The 19,000-nt window shown below is 41.2% G+C and overlaps 1 protein-coding gene and 1 pseudogene across 10 annotated transcripts in view; one reads left to right on the top strand and one right to left on the bottom strand.

Annotated features, from left to right (window-relative positions):
- The window catches only part of IFT88 (intraflagellar transport 88), a 127,132-nt gene that overhangs the window by 62,340 nt on the left and 45,792 nt on the right, over window positions 1–19,000 (top strand). For all 10 annotated transcript variants that reach the window (XM_074330134.2, XM_088792717.1, XM_088792714.1 and 7 more), the window contains 4 exons: window positions 10,202–10,301; window positions 14,433–14,519; window positions 15,677–15,863; window positions 17,777–17,885. In XM_074330134.2, the coding sequence (XP_074186235.1) occupies window positions 10,202–10,301; window positions 14,433–14,519; window positions 15,677–15,863; window positions 17,777–17,885 (483 nt within the window). The remainder of the gene's footprint in view (window positions 1–10,201; window positions 10,302–14,432; window positions 14,520–15,676; window positions 15,864–17,776; window positions 17,886–19,000) is intronic.
- LOC109436840 (large ribosomal subunit protein uL10 pseudogene) lies at window positions 5,898–6,940 on the bottom strand (annotated as a pseudogene).

The following is a 19,000-nucleotide window of genomic DNA, read 5'->3' as shown; positions in this document are numbered from 1 at the left end:
TTTGGGTCCTCTCTTTTTTTTGATGAGTCTGGCTAAAAGTTTGTCTATTTTGTTTATATTCTCTAAAAACCAGCTCTTGGATTCATTGATCTTTTATATTGTTTTTTTGGTCTCTATTTCATTTTTATCTGCTCTGATCTTTAATATCGCTTTCCTTGTACTTTCTTTGGGTGTATTTTGCTGTTCTTTTTCCAGATGCCTTACGTGTAAAGATAAACTGTTGATTAGTGATTTTTCTTGTTTCTTTACGTAAGCCTGCATTGCTATGAATTTCCTTCTTAGGACTGTTTTCGCTGCATCCCATAGATTTTCGGTTGTCATGTTTTCATTTTCGTTTGTCTCGAATATCTTTTGATTTCTTCCTTAATCTCATTGTTGACCCACTCATTATTTAGTAACATGTTATTCAGCCTCCATGAATTGGTGTGTCTTCCAGTTTTTTTCCTGTAGGTCATTTTTAATTTCATAGCACTGTGGTCAGAGAAGACAGTTGGTATGATTTCAATTTTCTTAAATTTATCAAGACTTGTTTTGTGGCCTAACATATGGTCTATGTTGGAAAATGTTCCATGTGTGCTTGAGAAGAACGTGTATTCTGCAGCTTTGGGGTGAGATGCTCTGAGAATATCGATTAAATCCAACTTGTCCTATGTGTTATTTAAGGACGTTGTTTCCATATTGATTTTCTGTCTGGAAGACCTGTCCCTTGTTGTCAGAGGTGTGTTGAAGTCCCCTACTATGATAGTGTTACTATTGATCTCTGTCTTTATGTCAGTCAATATCTGTTTTTTATATTTAGGTGCTCCTATGTTGGGTTCATAGATGTTTACTAGGGTTATGTCCTCTTGTCGGATCGATCCCTTATTATTATATAGTGCCCATCTTTGTCTTTTAATATGTTCTTCATTTTAAAGTCTATTTTGTCAGATATAAGTATTGCAACTCCAGATTTTTTCTCATTTCCATTTGCATGAAATATTTTACTCCAACCCTTCACTTTCAGCCTGTGTGTGTCTTTTGATCTGAGGTGAGTCTCTTGTATACAGCATATGCAAGGGTCCTGCTTTCTTATCCACTCAGTCACCCTATGTCTTTTGATTGGAGCATTTAATCCATTTACGTTTAAAGTGATTATTGATAGGTACATAGTTATTGCCATTTTTAAATTTGTAGTTAGATTGTTTACATCTTTCTTCTGCTTCCAGAAACCCTTTTAATATTTCCTGCAATGCTGGCTTGGTGGTAATAAATTCCTTTATCTTATTCTCCTCTGGGGAGCTCTTTATCTCTCCAAGAACTTTAAATGATAGCCTTGCTGGATAAAACAATCTAGGTTGTAGGTCTTTGTTTTCCATCACTTTGAGTATCTCCTCTCACTCACTCCTGGCCTTCAATGTTTCTGTAGAAAAGTCATTTGATAGTCTTACAGGAGTTCCTTTGTATGTAACCCTCTGTCTTTCTCTTCCTGCTTTTAGGATTCTCTCTTTGTCTTTAACCTTTGCCATTTTAACTATAATGTGTCTTGGTGTGAACCTGGGTGTTTGGGTTTATCCTGGTTGGAACTCTCTGCACTTCCTGGGTTTGTATGTTGGTTTTCTTCACCAGGTTAGGGAAGTTTTCAGTCATTATTACTTCAAATATGTTCTCGATCCCTTGCTCCCTCTCTTCACCTTCTGGTATTCCTATGATGTGCATGTTGTTGCACTTGATGTTATCCCATAGGTCTCTTAAACCATCTTCATTGTTTTTTATTCTTTTTTCTTTCTGTTGTTCTGTTTGGGTGATCTCTGCTAACTTGTCTTCTAAGTCGCTGATTTGATCCTCTGCCTCATCTAACCTGCTGGTAATTCCTTCAAGTGAGTTCTTTATTTCAGTAATTGTATTCTTTAGTTCTAACTGGTTGTTCATTATGATTTCTCTATCCTTCTTTATGTCATCACTAAGCTCCTTAAACATTCTTATCATCAGTGTTCTGAACTCTGTCTCTGATAGGTTGGTTACCTCTATTTCATTTGGTTCCAATTCTGGAGGTTTCTTCTGTTCTTTTGGTGGGATGTATTTCTTTGTTTCCCCATTCTGGGTTACTCTCTGTGTTTGCTTCGATGTATTAGGTAGATCCCCTAGGGTTCTTAGTTTTTGCTGGTTGTCTTATGTAGTATGTGTCCTTTGTATTTGAATTGCACCACTTCCCTATTCTCTGCGTGTGCTCCATAGGTGACCCTTGTGTTGTGTATGTTGTCCTGTTAAAGTTGAGCTTTAGTTGCTTTTGGCTTGTCAGTAGGTGGGATTGAGTCCTAGGCTGATTACTTGTGAGACTTGGCTCTGCCCACTGTGGATGATCTGCTGTTTGAGGGTTGACTGTGTAAATGAGGCTTGGCCCCTCATTCTCTTGTGCTTGTAGAGAATTCCCTCTGGGTGTGTCACTTGTAGGTCAAACCCGGTAATATTCTGGTTTGGTCTGGAGTTGGCCTCTGGGTATATTGAATCTTGTGCCTGTTAAACTGGGCCCGGGTGTAGGGCAATTTCAGAACAAAGCAAATCACCAAGCACAGCAACAGCAACAACCACAACAAAGGAAAAACCAAATACACTCATATGTTAAAACAACCGATGATCCACACTTAACACAGGCAAAAACATCAAAAATACAAAAGGAAAACAAAACACAAAAAGCAGTGCCAGTTTTGGCTTAAGCCCACCAAGTAATCTCCAGGTTGTCCTCTGCTGTACCAAAGAGTCTTCTGTGTCTTGTGCAGGCAGACCTGGCCACCCAGTGCCCAGAGTGACCCTGGGACTGCATTTCTAGATGAATGGGGCTATGGGGTCTGGATGGTAGTTTTTACAAAGTCAGTGCAGTTTCTGCTCTTTCCTGCACATATGTGCTGAGAGTAACACAGCCAGCCCTGTGCCCAGGTCTCCTGAGTCTTAGGGCTCTTCTTCTGTGTGTGTGTGTGTGTGTGTGTGTGTGTGTGTGTGTGGAGGGCATGAGATTTGTGAGCTGCTGAAAGCCCAGAGCTGCCTCTGCCACCTGCTGCTGACCCCTGGGTGTGTCTCTGCAATTGTGATTGCCCTGCCCTAGGCAGGCCAGAAAGGATGTGGGCTCGGGATGCAGGAGTCTTCTCTCTCCCAGTCCAGTAGTGTCACATTCTTCCCAGCCTCTTCTATGGGTCACAGCAGCTCTTCTATGGGTCACAGCCTCTTCTATGGGTCACACTGGGTCTTCCCAGATCCTGAGCGCTACTGCTCCTCTGTAATCTGACACTACTCCTCAGCTCAGGGGCCAGCTTGAGTCTCTGGAAGGGCGAGGGTAGGATTGGGAGAGTGTGGGGAGGGGCCCATGTATGGAGTTTACGTCCTTTGTCCGATCTAGCGCCCAGCTGGAGGTCTCAGCTGAGGTTACTGCCTCAAACCCTGGATATGCTGCTCTCTCAACAGGAGAGATCAGCTGTGGGACTCATGGAAAGAACCCACCTCCTGGCTCTTGTGGTCTCTGTTCTGTACTGGGACACCCTGCATGTCCGCACACACAGATGCGAGCCGTGTCTCCACTCCGCTCCCTTCCCTCTTCCCCTGCTCGCCCAGTTTGCCCACCTTCAAGTAATCCTCATATGACTCTCTTAGCTGTTCTGTGTGATGAGCAGAGAGTCCTTTGATGGTTTATAGATGTTCAATTGTGTTGTGTTTCGGAGGAGAACTTAAGAAGACAACCTCGCTGCCGTCATTCCTATGACGTTGCTCCTCTTATATATAATTTTTTTTTTAATGTAGGCATTTATTGCTATAAACTTACCTCTTGGAACTGCTTTTACTGCATCCCATAAGTTTTGGTATGTTTTGTTTTCATGTTATTTGTTTCAAGATATTTTTTAATTTCCCTTTTGACTTCCTTTTTTACTCACTGATTATTCAGGGGTGTGATTTTCAATTTTTATGTATTTATGAATTTGCCAGTTTTCCTCTTGTTACCGATTTATACCATGTTTCCCCAAAAATAAGACTGGGTCTTATATTAAGTTTTGCTCCAGAAAATGCCTTGGAGCTTATTTTCAGAGGATTTCTTATTAAAAATCATGCTAGGTCTTATTTTCTGGTTAGATCTTATTTTCGGGGAAACACAGTAGTTTCATACCATTATAGTCAGAAAAGGTACTTGATATGATTTGAGTCTTCTTACATTTGCTAAGGTTTGTTTTATGACCCAACATATGATATTTTCTGGAGAATGTTTTATGTGCACTTGAGAAGAATGTGTGTTCTGTTGTTGTTGAAGGGAATGTTTTATATCTCTCTGTTAGGTCAGTTTGACCTATGGCATAGTTCAAGTCCAATGTTTCCTTACTGATTTTGTTTGGATGATCTGTCCATTGTTGAAAATGGGGTATTGAAATTTCCTACTATTATTGTATTGTTGTCTATTTCTTCAGATTTGCTGAACATATTTTGGTATTGTGATGTTGAATATATGTATGCTTATGATTGTTATATCTTCTTGATGAATAGACCTTTTTATTGTTCTCTATTGACCTTCTTTGTTTTCTGTTACTGTTTTTGACTTAAAGTCTATTTGCCTGATACAAGTATAGCTATTCTGGCTCTCCTTTGGTTTTTCTATTACATGCAGTATTTTTTTCCCCTCCACCTTGAGCCTACATGTGTCCTTAAAGCTGAAATGAGTCTCTTGCAGGCAAAATATACTGGGCACTTGTTTTTGAATCCATTCAGACAATTTGCTTTTTATTTGGAGAATTTAATCCATTTACACTTATAGTAATTTTTGATAGGTAAGGATATTGATGCATAATTATTAGCTAGTAATTTTTGAGAGGTATATCATATTGTGTTCTGGCTGTTTTGTAATTGCCTTTTTCCTTCTTCCTCCATTCTCTTTTACTATCTCTCTTTGTGAATTGATAATTTTCCATAGTGGTATTATTTGCTTCCTTTCTGTTTTTTGTGTATTTTTTTGGTAGGTTTTTGCTTATGTAAGAGATCCTATATAACAGTCTATTTTAAGCTAATAACAATCTGGATCGATATAAAAACTGTACCCCCATAATTTTTTTTTGGTGTCACAATTTACCTCTTTTTATATTGTATATCCATTAATAAATTATTGTAGCTATAGTTATTTTTAATACTTTTGTCTTTTGATCTTTATTCTAGAGTTAAGTGATTAACACACCACCATTTTACAATATTAGAGTATTCTGAATTTAGCTATGTAGTTACCTTTTCCAGTATGTTTTGTATTTTCATGTTTTCATTTTATTACTTAGCGTCCTTTTATTTCATCTTGAAGAATTCCTTTCAGCATTTCTTGTAAAGCAGGTCTAGTTGTGATGAATTCCCTCAGCTTGTGTTCATTTGTGTAAGCTTATCTCATTTCTGAAAGAAAACTTTGCAAGCTAAAGTATTTTGGTTTGGAATCTTTTTTATTTCAGCACTTTGAATGTGTCATTTCACTGTCTCTTGGCCTGCAAGGTTTCTGTTAAGATATTTGCTGATAGCCTTATGATGGTTCCCTTATATTTCTCCCTTGCTGATTTTAAAATTCTCTCTTTGTCTTTGATTTTAGATAGTTTTATTATATGTCTTGGAGAAGATTTTTTTGGGTTTGGAATTTGGGAGTTACCTATTAGCATCATGAACTTGGATGTCCAAATCTCTTCCCAGTTTTAGCAAGGTCTTACCGTTATTTTTAAAATAAGCTTTCTGCTCTTCTCCTCCCGAGGCTCCACTAGTGCATAGATTGTTTCTTTTAATGGTATCCCATAAGTCACGTAGGCTTTCTTTTTACTCTTTTTCATTCTTTTGCGCTTCTGATTAGATGATTTAAATGACCTGTCTTCTAGTTCACTAATTCTTTTTCTGCACATTTTCTGTTGAAGCTTTTTATGAATTCTTTTATTTTAATTTTCTTTTTTTGAAGAGAAGTAAGCCTTCATTTTCCTTGTTTCACAAATACAGTTGGCTGTGCTGGTTGCTTTTGGGGGATTAGTCAAAGAGATCAAGTCCCATATCCTTGTCTGACTCCTCCAACTCTTCCTTTGCTTCAACCTTGGCTGGGCTGCAGCAGCAGCAGGAGGAGCGGCAGTGGTGGTAACGGCCACAGGGGCAGCAGCCACAAATGCAGAGGCATCAGCCAAGAAGGCCTTGACCTTTTCAGCAAGTAGGAAGGTGCAATCAGTCTCCACACACAAAGCCAATACCCACTTACACCCATTGATGATAGAATGGGGTACTGATGCAACAGTTGGATAAGCAATCTGCAGACATACACTGGTAACATTGTGGACACCCTCCAGGAAACAGGAATGCAGTTTCCTCTGTGATTTCAAGCACTTCCGGGTTGTAGATGCTCTCATTGTCAAACACCTGCTGGATGATCAACCCAAAGGAGAAGGGGGAAATGTTCAGTATGGTCAGCACAGTGACTTCGCTGTCTCCAACTTTGTCTGCAGTCTTAATCAGCTGCATATCACTCAGGATTTCAATGGTGCCCCTGGAGATTTTAGTGGTGATGCCTAAAGCCTGGAAGAAGGAAGTCTTCTTGTGCCCCAGACCAGTGTTCTGGGATGGGACAGTGACTTCACAAGGAACAATAGACCAGCGTGGGCAGCAGCTGGCACCATATTGGCCAGCAGCATGTCCCTGACCTCAGTGAGGTCCTCCTTGGTGAACTCCACATTTCCCCATATATAGGCAACAGTTTATCCAGGGCTGGGTTGTTTTCCAGATGCCCTCAGATGGCCTTGCGCATCCCGGTGTTCTTGCCCATCAGCACCGCCGCCTTCCCCTGCAGGGACATGTGGATCTGCTGCATCTGCTTGGAGCCCACCATGTCTGCTCTCACAGTGAAGCATTGTGGATAATCATCCAGAAGTTGGGTGATCTTAAGGAAGTAGTTGGACTTCCAGTTTGCCCTGTCTTCCCTGGGCATCACAGTGGTGCGTCAGGGATTGCCATGCAGGGTGTAAAGATGATGTCACTCTCATGAGGATGCCTGGCAAGAGCATGAATTCTTTAGTTCAGTCATTTATTCTTCAACGCTAGGATTTCTGGGGGTTTTTTTTTTAATGGTTTCTATTTCTTTTCTGAATTTCTCTCTTTATTCATGTATTGTATTCCTAATTTCATTTGGTTGTCTATCTGTTTTCTTATAGCTCACTGGATTTCTTTAAGAGGATTATTCTGAATTCTTTGTCGGTTCAAAGATTTCCATTTTTTAGCATCAGGCATTGGGGTTCCTTAGTTTCTTTTGGTGGTGATGTATTTCATGGATTATATATGATCATTGGTCCTTGTGTTGGTGTCTGTGCATTTAAGGAAGTAGGCACCTCTTCCAGTCTTTCCAGACTGGCTTGTTGGGCAAAGCCCCTCACCAGTCAGCCTGTCCAGAGATTCTGGGTGGACCATCTGGTGTTGTCCGTGGGTAGGCTTGCTACTGGAGTACTTGTGTGGGTAGGTCTAGTGCTTGGGTCAGCATGTGGGCAGGTCTAATGCTGGGTACACAGGTATCAGTATGGTGCCTGGGTCCACTGGGGTGGGCCCTGTGCTTGAATCTGTGGTGATGGAGCTGGGACCACAGTCTGTGTGGACAGACCAGGATTCTGAGTCCTTGGGGCCAATCAGGCACTGGGGGCTACTGGGGTGGGCTCAGCATCTAGGTCCCCAGAGGCTGGTCTGGTTCTGGGACAGACCAAGAACCTGGTTTTGCTGGAGTTTAGGGCCATGGGAGCCAGCATGGCACTGGAGCAAGCCTGGAGTCTGGCCTGTGGTCTGGGGCCTCACAGGCTGGCTTGGAGTTTGGGTCTGCAGGGGTCATTATAGCACTTAGGTGCACCAGGAGCCTAGGTCCATGGAGCTGGCCTTTAGTCGGGGCTGTGGGGGCTGGCCTGCTACTTGGGTGCGCTGGGGACCTGGGGTAATACATTCAAATGTCCAAGAGGTACGTGGAACTTGCTGAAAGTAAAGGAGTAGTAAGGGTAAGGTGGGGAAGGTGCCATTCTAAGTAGAGAGAAGAGTGCTCTCAAGGGTCCAAGTGCTGGCAGCCCTTCTCATAGAGATTCCTCAAGATGATTAAGCCCTGAGTTCTAAGACATCCTGTGCATCTAGAATGGTGGGTGCTAGGTCCTGTCCTTAGGAACACTGAGGAAAGGGATGCAAATCCTTTTCTGTAGGGCCGCATTCCTTTCAGAACTCCATCTGAGAAAGGCAGGAGGAGAGCAGGGTGCATTTGTCTTCGAGCCCTTGGTTTGTTAACGGTACTGTGGTGGAGGGATGCGTTTCCTGACCAGCTTCTGCCTCCCCGGCCTCCCACATTTGTGCACATGCGGTCCCTCTTCCTGGAGTGCCTTTGTGTCAGGTCAGTTCTCGTTCTTCAAACTGAGCTCAGATATCTCTCGAACTCTTTAGGGTCTCCGCCCCTGTATTCTTGCATTCCTTTCTAACAGTTCGCACACAGAACTCAGTTCACAGCCATGCTTCCCCCACAAGGGCACAGATGATATCTCGTTTATCCTTACAGTCCTCATCCCAAACATAATGTCTGACATACCGTAGACATTCAGTGAATGTTTGCTAGATGTATTACCGAATCAGTGTCTCCACATTCTTTTCTTGGAGCCTTGAGGTTCCATTACTGTGTCTACAGGCTTCTTTGCTGGTGGGGTCGACAGAGGCTCACTGAAGGGGCACTGAGCAGTCAGGTCTTGGAGTCCTCTCTCCCACAGCAAGCAGAGGGTCTCTTTTAGAAGTCGTGGTTAAAAAAGGATTCTGCTTGAAGAAAAGGATCTTCTATTTTAATAGTCTTAAATTATTGGTCTAGGCTAGTAGCTTTGAAACATTTTTTAACCCGACCCTCAGTAAGAAATGTGTTTTGCACTGTTTACTGAAACAAGTGTCATGAAACAGTGCTTGCCCTTATTATGTACAATGCCCATTGATATTTTTTCTATTCTGTTTTTTAAAAATGAGGCTCATGCTCCTTATTTAAAATTAATCCCGTTAATCCAGTTAATCCTAAATTGATTTGAATTGACCTCAATTTTAAGAACATTAGTCTTGGTGCAATGGGTTTTGGTATCAACAGAAATTGGGTTCTGATTCGTTCTCCCCCTTTCTTCTGCCTGCCCCCCCACCCCAGTTCAAGCTGTTGTTTCTCAGTCTAGTTGTGTAGGACACAGCTCCCTGGCCCGTGCTGGTATTATGAGCCTTGCGCTGCGCCCGGCCACTCCCCCGCTCCCCTTTCCTCCCCCTGCCCCCCGTCCCCAGGCAGTCGGTTGCCAGTCATCGGTCAGCCTCTCACAGCAGCTCACAGAAGCTCTCCTCAGCTGCCGGCTACTCACTATGGTTGCCGCCCACTCACGCTGGCCGCTGGCCATCCATGGTGGCACACAGCAGCTTGCAGCAGTGCATGGCAAGCCATGGCACCTCCGGCCGCTCATGGCAGCCCAGCTCCAGGGAGAGCTGTTCACAATCTTAGCTGTAGATGGCGCAGCTCACTGGCCCATGTGGGAAACAAACCAGTGACCTTGGGAGTTCAGAGTAAGGTGCTCCAACTGCCGGAGCCACTGGAATGGCGGGGGTTCTGATTCTTACTTGACAGTTTTCTACCTGTGTGATCTCAGGTCCTCCGTTTTCCTATCTGTAAAGTAGACACACTGCCTGTCTTTCAGGTTGTGGTAAGGATTAAATGTGGTCATGACTATAAAGGAATTGGTCCAGGGCCTGATATACCGTTAAAAACAGATACTCTTTGTGCTTTGGGGAACAGATCTACTATAGTCTGCTCAAGTCTGGACACAAAAAAATTAAATACATTCTACAAGTTCTATGGTTTTTCTCACCATCAGAGCATTTAAGATGAAAAAATACAGAAACAATTTTACCTGTTAGGAATTGAAATTGTTTTAATAAATCCCAAAATCAGAATATAGATCTCAATCCAGTTTTATTAAAAATACCATAAATAATTAGAAGTGACAGCAGGCTAATGAAAAATTGGATGAGAAAATTAGTTTAGAGCAAAAGAATTCAGTAACTTAATGCCTATATTGGAAGAAATCAAATGTTTAGCCTTACATTAACGCGAGGGGCACTTAAAATTCTTTTTGAAAAGTCACATTTAAGACAACCACCAACAGCATAAGTATGCTAAAACAGAGTAAAGTAACCTTTTTTTTTCCACTTTATATTATAGGTGTGTTGAAGTTGTGAAAGCCTCCCAGTACGTAGAGCTAGCAAATGACCTGGAGATAAACAAGGCAATTACGTACCTGAGACAGAAGGACTTTAATGAGGTAAGTTTTAAAAAATTAGATGAACTTTCATGGTAATTGGTCAAAGCAATAATATAGGAAACTCCTCTCTAGAATAATGTTACCTGGTTATTCTAAAGTTGAGTGATTTAACCTAATTCCATTAGTGTGGTATTACTTTGAATTTTAACCTGCTTGTCCTGTTTCTTTAAAAGTATAAATGCTTTCCATGTAAAACATGGTTGGTTGCTACATTTCTCCAGCATATTCTAGTCCAGAGGTCAGCTTTCTCTTAGAGGCTTTCTAGCTGTTTGCTGAAGCTCTAATGTGTTTCAGAATCAGGTACGATGTAAAGGAGAGGGAAGGCCAGGAGCCTGAATAACAGCCCGAGGCTTCCACCCACTGTTTCCACCAGGGCAGCTGTCCTGTTGTCTCTTTGGTCTGTTTGGTTTACTCATTGACACCCACTGGGCGTAAAAGGGTCCCATTGCTAATCACAGTTTCAGAACAGGCCAGGAGTTCTCACTGCTGCCTTGCTACCTGTTACCTCAGGTGGAGGTGGGACAGGTGAGACATAGTTGTGACAAAACCAGAAGAATAAAAGGGAGGGGCGACAAAAGAGAATATACAGAATGAAATTAGATATCCTAGTTTATAAAACCATTGATTAGTGTCACATGTACTGGCCACTAGAAAACTCAGCTCCTTCAGGTTTAGACCCAGAGAGCAAAGGCCAGAGAAAGCCACCGTGTCTTTCCAGTGTCCTATCCCAAGTCTGCGTGTTCAGCCTTTCTTCCAGTGAAGGACCTGCCTTCTGTCTAGAGGACACTAGAAATGACAGATGCCTCTACCCCAAGACGTGACAGTAGGTCAAGGCTGCCCCGGTGTCCGTGCTGTGACTGTGTTATTGCCGCAGTGCAGCTCTCTGGGCTGGTTCTGTTGTGTAGATGAATTTTGATGCTTAAAATTGTCTCAGCATCCGTAAAGCACTAAAAAGACTTTTCAAAGAGTGTTTATATCTGTTCGGTAATTTGATCATCAAACCCTTGCTCATTAAAAATGCCACTGACAGCTCTCTGATGCTGCTGTCAGGCTTTTTCAGTGACAGGTAAGTGGGATAAATTGGTCCTTGTTATCCTTCTGAAGTCACCTGTGGAACAAAAAATAATGTGTGTGTGCAAGAAGTACTGTTATATGTGACAAAATAGGGAAAACCGTGTTTGCCAATTTTCTCTTGAACTTTATTTTTAAATGGTCTTTTTAGAAAGATGTAACACTGTATTACCATAGTTCATGTTTAAAACTATATCCATTGAGGAATAAACTCTAATTTTTCCATATTAAAACTCATTTTTAACCCAAATTTTATTGTTTGTTGCTTTTCTACCTAGCCTCATTCAAAATATCTTTTTTATGTGCATTTTCAAGAGTTTGATACCAATTAGTTTACCTATGTTTTAAAAATGTAATTTCTATTTTCTTTTCAACATTGCTGCTTTCTTTGTGTTTCTTTTGTTTGTATATTGTATGTATGATGAGATGGGTATGATAGAATCTTAGTTTGAAAGGAACACTATTAGGTTAAAAAGTATTGGGCTGACATAACTCATAATGATCATTTAATAAAGACTATTTACAATTCAAAGTAAAAGAGAAAAATGTATGCTTTCTTACATAAGGATATAACTATAGTTAACTCTAAACACTTTTTTTAAGGAGAGATGCTGAAGTCTCAGAGCGGGATTCTTTGTGATGATAGGGCTATTGTGTAGTCACCTTTATCATGAGAAAGACGTTTGCTAAAAAGCCAGAGGTTGGGGATGAAGTACCAGTGTGGTCTGAAGGTCACTGATAGTGTGGGGGCAGACGTGGTGGCATGCTGAAGCAGTGGCTGAATGGATGGCATCTGCCAGGAAAGAAAAATGACACGAAGATCTATCTATTTCCTTCATGGGTTTTGAAAACAACAACCCAAACCAACAATATTTATTTTGATTACTTGTTTTGCCATTTACAACAAAATTTAACTTTGTTAAGTGGACTTTTATCAGCTTCATTTGTATATGAGACAAATGTTGGAGACTCATTAATTGAACTTATAAAGAACAGTTATGAAAATAGCCCATTTCAGTCAAAAATAGCTAAGAATATTCCTTTTATTAGAATAATTAAGTAGACTTTAAAAATAGTTTATAGTTTAGAAACTTAAAATATGAACTATGTTTTTATTCTGTCAGATGTTCTTAAATGGATGTTTTAAATTCAGAATAATTTTGGTACTTCTTTTAAGTAATAGCTTTGTATTACATTGCTTTTTATAGTAACCTTTTGGGGAGAATAATTTGGTGTTAAATGCAGTCTTAACACATTGTTACTAATGAGCCACAAATTAGCAAATATCAGAATTATAAAACCCAGCACATTTCCTTGACTCTAATATGAATAGCTGTTTCTAAGGGGAACAATAGAGACTACTGTTGAGCTTTTTAAATTGTTGTCTGTTAGCTTGCTTGATGCTCTGCTTGATGGCTGTCATAAATACTAGAGAGCAGCTTTGTTTCGAGTCACTTGGCACCAGAGAGGTTAATGGATGTGTGAGTTATTCCTGTTCACGTGCCTTGTGTTTTAAACTAGCACATACATTTGTGACACCATTCAAAAGTGAAGGTGGAAACATCTCAATTCTTATTCAAAGTGAAATGCAGCTGATATAGGTAGAGACTCACTGTGGCTTTTCCGTGAGTGGTGCAAGACGCTGAGGGAGCCAGTGAGGTCACTTGCCCAGGGTGAGCAGGACAAGCCACAGTCACTTCCCAGGTCACAGTTAGGAGCTTCTTTGGCAGTTTTAGAGAAGACCCTTCCAAGAACATAAGTGAGAAAGAGAATCTCAAATGTTTGGGATTTTTCTTCCAGAGTTTACTTAGTGGAATTATAAATTGCTGACCTAGAAAATCCCAACAGTTTTCTTTAAAGTTTTCTTCAAAAACCCTGTGAAAAAGTAATTATTTACTCATATTATCACCAAACTTTATGGATCTCCTGCCATTAAAACAAAGTGAGTCCACACGTTCAGTGGTGCTTCCTGTGCGGCCAGACACAGCACAGCACTCAGGTTTGACTTCATCAGCTATTTCCGACCGCGACAGCTCACGGCCGCTACTGGAAGAGCTGAAGTAGGGTTTTCTCCAGGAGCAGGAGGCATCACGAGGCCAAGCATTTCCTCAGTAAATGTATTTCAAAGGAAGGAAGGCAAGCCGGTCTTTCTGTCCTTTTTTTTTTTTTCCCGTGAAATTTCTCAGTAATTTTCAGGTTGAGTACTCACTCACCTTTCAGGCAAGCTGGCTGACCACTGCAGATGTCCTGTTTGGTTAGGATTATCTCAGCCCTCCAGGTGGCTATAACATACTTTGATTTGTCATGACTTGAAAATGTAATTATATAATCAGACCATGTTTATAATACTCCCAGAACTATTTTCTTTCTGTCATCGATTTTGGAAAATTCTCAGCCTCGAGTCTTTCTTCCCTTTCTGGGATTCCAGTTGTGTTTATGTGAGACCTCACCATGTTCCCGTGTGTCTCTTATGTTCTTTCTGAAGAATGTTCTTTTCACCTTTTCTTTTGCTACACTTATTTAGTCAACATTTCCTAGGACCTTGACCTTCAAATCCTGGTTTCCTCAGTAGCTCTCCAGTGTTTGACCTTCAAAAAATATTTCTAGTGTTTGACCTGACTTTTCTAATTGTTCTCTGTAGGAAGATGGTCTTCTTTCTATAGGCTGGTCTCTGATTGCCAGAAGCAGAAATTCTAGAATTACTTTGTAAAAGGCAAATTGGATCGTGTCCTTGAGGTAAAACCTCACTGCCCAGGCATTGTGCAGGGAAACAGTATGCTGTGTCACAGGGCTGAAAGGCTCTCTTCAGCTGTGTCTGATCTGCCGTTAAGTCCACCTACTGTGGTCGTCCATTATTATACTTTTAGTGTCATTTTATTCTTTTTAGGAATTTGTTAATTCTCAAGTGAAAGTCTCACCTTGCCATCTGTTTTCTTAAACATATTAATCCACCTGTCTGTGCCCTCCCCCATCTTACACTCAGATACTGAGTTTTTCCCAGCCTAAGCCTGAATACTGTCATATTACAATGGTGATAACTTTCAGATGTTTTATTTCTAGGCTGTAGAGACCTTAAAAATGTTTGAAAAAAAGGACAGTAGAGTGAAAAGTGCAGCTGCAACCAACCTGTCATCCCTGTATTATTTGGTAAGTTTTGTTTTTTTATAAGTAAGAGTTGATACTATGGTATTTTTCTGTTGCTAAATTCCCTCCTGAGGAGAGGCTCCCGGGTGCCCCAGCCACACCCTGATTTGACCCCTACCCTGCAGCCATTTCTTACTTTGAGAATCCTTTGCCACGAGAGAAACTGGAGACGAAAGGTATTAAATGCCACCAAATAGTACACTTTTGAAGGGTCAGTTCTGTGATATGTAAGTTTATCTGTTGTTTAGAAGTTCGGCCCGGAAGCAGTCACTGAGTGTTATGGGACAGGGTGTAGGGATAACACGTGCACAGTGATAGAGGAGCTGGCGGGAAGGTGCCAGGGCTCAAGGACCTTTGCAGCGCTCAGCACCCAGTGCAGGCATGTCCTGTGGCCACTAGAAGAGGGACTTCACACAGCAGCTGCCTCCTCTGTGGGTCCACCGCCAGGCCCTAGGCACCTGGCCCGGGGCAATCTGAGGACGAGCCGGGTGTGGAGTGACGTGAGCGAAGGCAGCGTGGGACCCTGGGATTTTGCATCAGGCCTGCATCTGATGGCCAGAGCAAGGCCTGCGGAGAGCAAGGCCGCTGCTTCACGTCTGCATTCCGTATGTCCCAGAACGTCCCATCCACCAGCTCTGACAGCCACACAGGGAATGGGAGTCTCGGAAATGCGGGTCGTGGCCTAGCCGAGCTGACAAGGCACAGGTGGACATGCCACCTGAGACTGGAGAGGTCCGTGTGTTGCACATGAGTGATGGCAGCGAGATGAGGCAAAGATGACCGGTAGCTGGAAATGCAAGGCGTCATGGGTGCTGCAGCCAGTCTGATGGGACAGTCAGACAGTGATGCCTTTGTAGCTACTTCAGTGCGTGGGGCGTGGAGAGCACCGTGTTCAGTAAGTAATGACATGGAGTCTGGGCGTTCGGAATGGAGCTGCCTACATGTAAATAGTGACACAAACCATGAGACTCGAGGTCAGTCATAGGAAATTTGGGTTGCTGAAAGCACTTGATGAGTACAAGTCTTTTGTAGAATAAGCCAATCAAGACTAAGATATGTAAAATATTTGTTTCTGCTTTTCATATCTGTAATCTCAGAACAGTTAGAAAAAATATTTGATGAACTTTAAAGAATATGTATATATTTTGTACTTTATTTAGAAAAATGAATTTGCACAAGCCAGCAGCTATGCAGATTTAGCTGTGAACTCTGATAGATATAACCCATCAGCTCTCACTAACAAAGGGAATACAGTGTTTGCAAATGGTGACTATGAGAAGGCAGCTGAATTCTATAAAGAGGCTCTAAGAAATGATTCTTCTTGTACCGAAGCACTTTATAATATTGGTAAGTAAAACGGGAAAAATTGCTTTACAGAGTTCCAACTCCTTAGGAAGAAGAGTTGACTTCCTTGTAATGAAAAGCGGAAAGGAAGACTTGGATTACAGATTATTTTTAAACGTTTTAATCTGTGTAAAATTTGCACAGATGTTGTCGTATTGCCTTCTAAAGAGACTTTTCCAATTTCTGTTTCCACCACGGTGTGTGTGTGAGACTGACTGATTTGGATATTGTAATTGAACTTTTGCCAAACTGATGGGTGGAGAAAAACTCATTTTCTTCCTTTTTAATTATGAACAATTTCAAACATAAAAAAACATACAGAAAAAATAAACACCTGTGTACCTACTACCCATATTTAACACATTTTAACATTTTGTCATATTTACTTCAGATTGGTTTTAATAAACAAAATGTTGTAAGACCTGAAGGCTCAGCACCCCTTTCCCTTCCCTGCCTCTCAGAGGCCACCTGAAATGGTGCCATTCCTCCTTATCCCTGAGTTTGCCGTGTTCCAAACACAGCTTGATGCAATGCAGTGTCTCATCTTGGATTATTAATGAAGTTCGTTTTCCAGTTTTCTTCTCCCTGCGTTTTGGTTTGCATCTTTATTCTCTTTTGCGTTATGACCTTTCCTCTGATATCTATGGATCCAGTTGTGTCCTCATATACAGGAGTGTGCAGCTAACGCTGAGTTGGGGTTCCGAGACATGGATGAAGCTGATGGGTGGGCACCCTGCCGCAGGGCCATCTGATCTGTCCTTTTGGAGAACTGCCCATCAGGCAGGTGCACCTCTCCTCTCCTGCCAGCAGGGAAAAGGAAGCCCTCGCTGGGCTGGGGGAGAAGAGGTGACAGATAAATGATTTTAGGTGCAGTCAAGGAGGGCCTCACTGAGGATCTCCTTACCGCCATAGTGGAAGGGTGGGAGGGTAGGACCATTTGGGTGTCTGGGAAAAGAGCATGACTGACAGAGAGAACTGGACGGAAAAGTCCTTCATGCAGAAGGTGCCTAGATATGTCTTTATCCTCTTTATGTGTTTTAAATACTTGTCCTAGTCTGTTGCCTGACTTTTGACTTTATAATTTCTTTTGTCAAGCAGAATTTTTCAATTTTTTATATAATCAAATTTGACTTTTTGAAAATTTGTGGCTTCATTTGTTTATTACTTCATGAAGCCCTTTCCTAACCCATGATTTTTCCTATATTTTTTCATAGTTTTACAGCTTTGTGTTTTTTTATTTAGTTTTAAAATAAATTTTGAATTTATTCAAAACACCAATAAATTCAAAATAGGAATCTACGTTTTTTTTCTTTCTTTTAGTTTTTTTTAAATTGCGGAATATTAGGGAACAGTGTGCCTCTCCAGGGCCCATCAGCTCCAAGTCGTTGTCCTTCAATCTAGTTGTGGAGGGCGCAGCTCAGCTCCAAGTCCAGTCGCTGTTTTCAATCTTTAGTTGCAGGGGACGCAGCCCACAGTCCCATGTGGGAATTGAACCGGCGACCTTGTTGTTCAAAGCTCACCCTCTAACCAACTGAGCCATCGGCCACCCCTACATTTTTGTTTATGCATAGACAGTTGTCCTAGCACCATTTACTACTAGATCCTTAGTCCTTACTGATTTCCAATGCCCATTAACTAAATTCTTTGAGTCAATTTTGATACTGTTTATTCTGTTGTATTAATCTGTTTGTCTGTTCACCTCCCCACTATGCTCAAAAATCACTGAAGTTTTATATTTATAGCATATTTTAGTGCCTGCCAAATATTAGTGGAACAGCCCTGCCCCCGCCTTGTTGTTCTTTTAAGAAATTCTGTTCATCTTTGTTTTCTCTTCTGGGTGACTATTTATGTCCTTTTAAAGGTTCACTCTGTTACTTTAGGAAAATACTTATTCCTTTTTTTCTCTCCTTTTTAAGGCCTTACCTATAAGAAGCTAAACCGGCTCGATGAGGCTTTGGACTGCTTCCTAAAGCTCCATGCAATCCTGAGGAACAGTGCCCAAGTTCTGTACCAGATAGCCAACATGTATCTTATGTGCCAAGTTTGGGCCCCTGCTAATTCACTCAGTTGGTGGCCAAGTGCCATTATTAAGTGAGCTTAACCAATGAAGTAATTGATGAGGCTAACATTTTAAACCCCAACTGTCAGATTAATTACCATGTGATGGAAATATTTGAGTGATCCTGTTTTCCTTCTTTTTAAAAAAAATTATTTATTTTCAATTACAGTTGACTTTCAGTATTATTTTATATTAGTTTCAGGTATACAGCATAGTGGTTAGACATTTATATAATTTACGAAGTGATTCCCTTAATAAGTCTAGGACCTACCTGGCACCATACATAGTATTACAATAATTCCCTATGCTGTACTTTACATCCTCATAACTATTTTGTAACTACCAATTGTACTTCTTAATCCCTTCCCCTTTCTCACCCAGCCCCCAAATCCCCGTTCCCTCTGGCAACCATCAGTTTGTTCTCTGTATCTATGAGTTTGTTTCTGTTTTGTTTATTCACTTATTCTGTTCTTTAGATTCCACATATAAGCAAACTCACATTGCATCTGTCTTTCTCTGTCTGACATACTCCACTCAGCACAATCCCCTCCAGATCCATCCATGTGGTCACAGATGGTGAGATTCCATTCTTTTTTATGGCTGATGAGTGATCCTGTTTTAAAAGATCATTTGCATTGTAAGAGGAATTGTTTAAAGGTTAAAACTACTTATGAATTTTTGGGAATAATCATGGAAGTAATTGAGTATGACATGTTGGGTACACATAAGCTATTCATTGAACGTAAATTAATTGCTTTAGAATGTATTAACTCTGAGTCTTGTAGGGTATTTTTGAAGCAGTTACTTACTAATTAAAAGGAAGATATTGTTTATTACGGATTAGTACTACTGATTGAATTTGGATGATTTATTTGTTGCAGGTGACATACAGATTTAGGGGGCAGAACTCTCCGAAGGCCTTTCCCCTCCGTAGTTGTGCAGTAGTTTGTGTGAACTCACTCATGCATTCTGTCCCCTCAGTAGCCGCTCATGGACTGTATTTTGCTTAGGACTCTGGGGACTGCTGAAATATAAAGTGTTGCTTTTGTGTCGTATCTTCTTCAGCTCTTAGCTTTCTTTA

The sequence above is a fragment of the Rhinolophus sinicus genome, chromosome 16 (genome assembly GCF_057876585.1).
Source record: "Rhinolophus sinicus isolate RSI-liver-muscle chromosome 16, RSI-T2T, whole genome shotgun sequence".
In the NCBI taxonomy this organism is placed as follows: Eukaryota; Metazoa; Chordata; class Mammalia; order Chiroptera; family Rhinolophidae; genus Rhinolophus; species Rhinolophus sinicus.
Note: the sequence above shows the minus strand (reverse complement) of the source record. Positions and strands in the feature narration are given on the sequence as shown.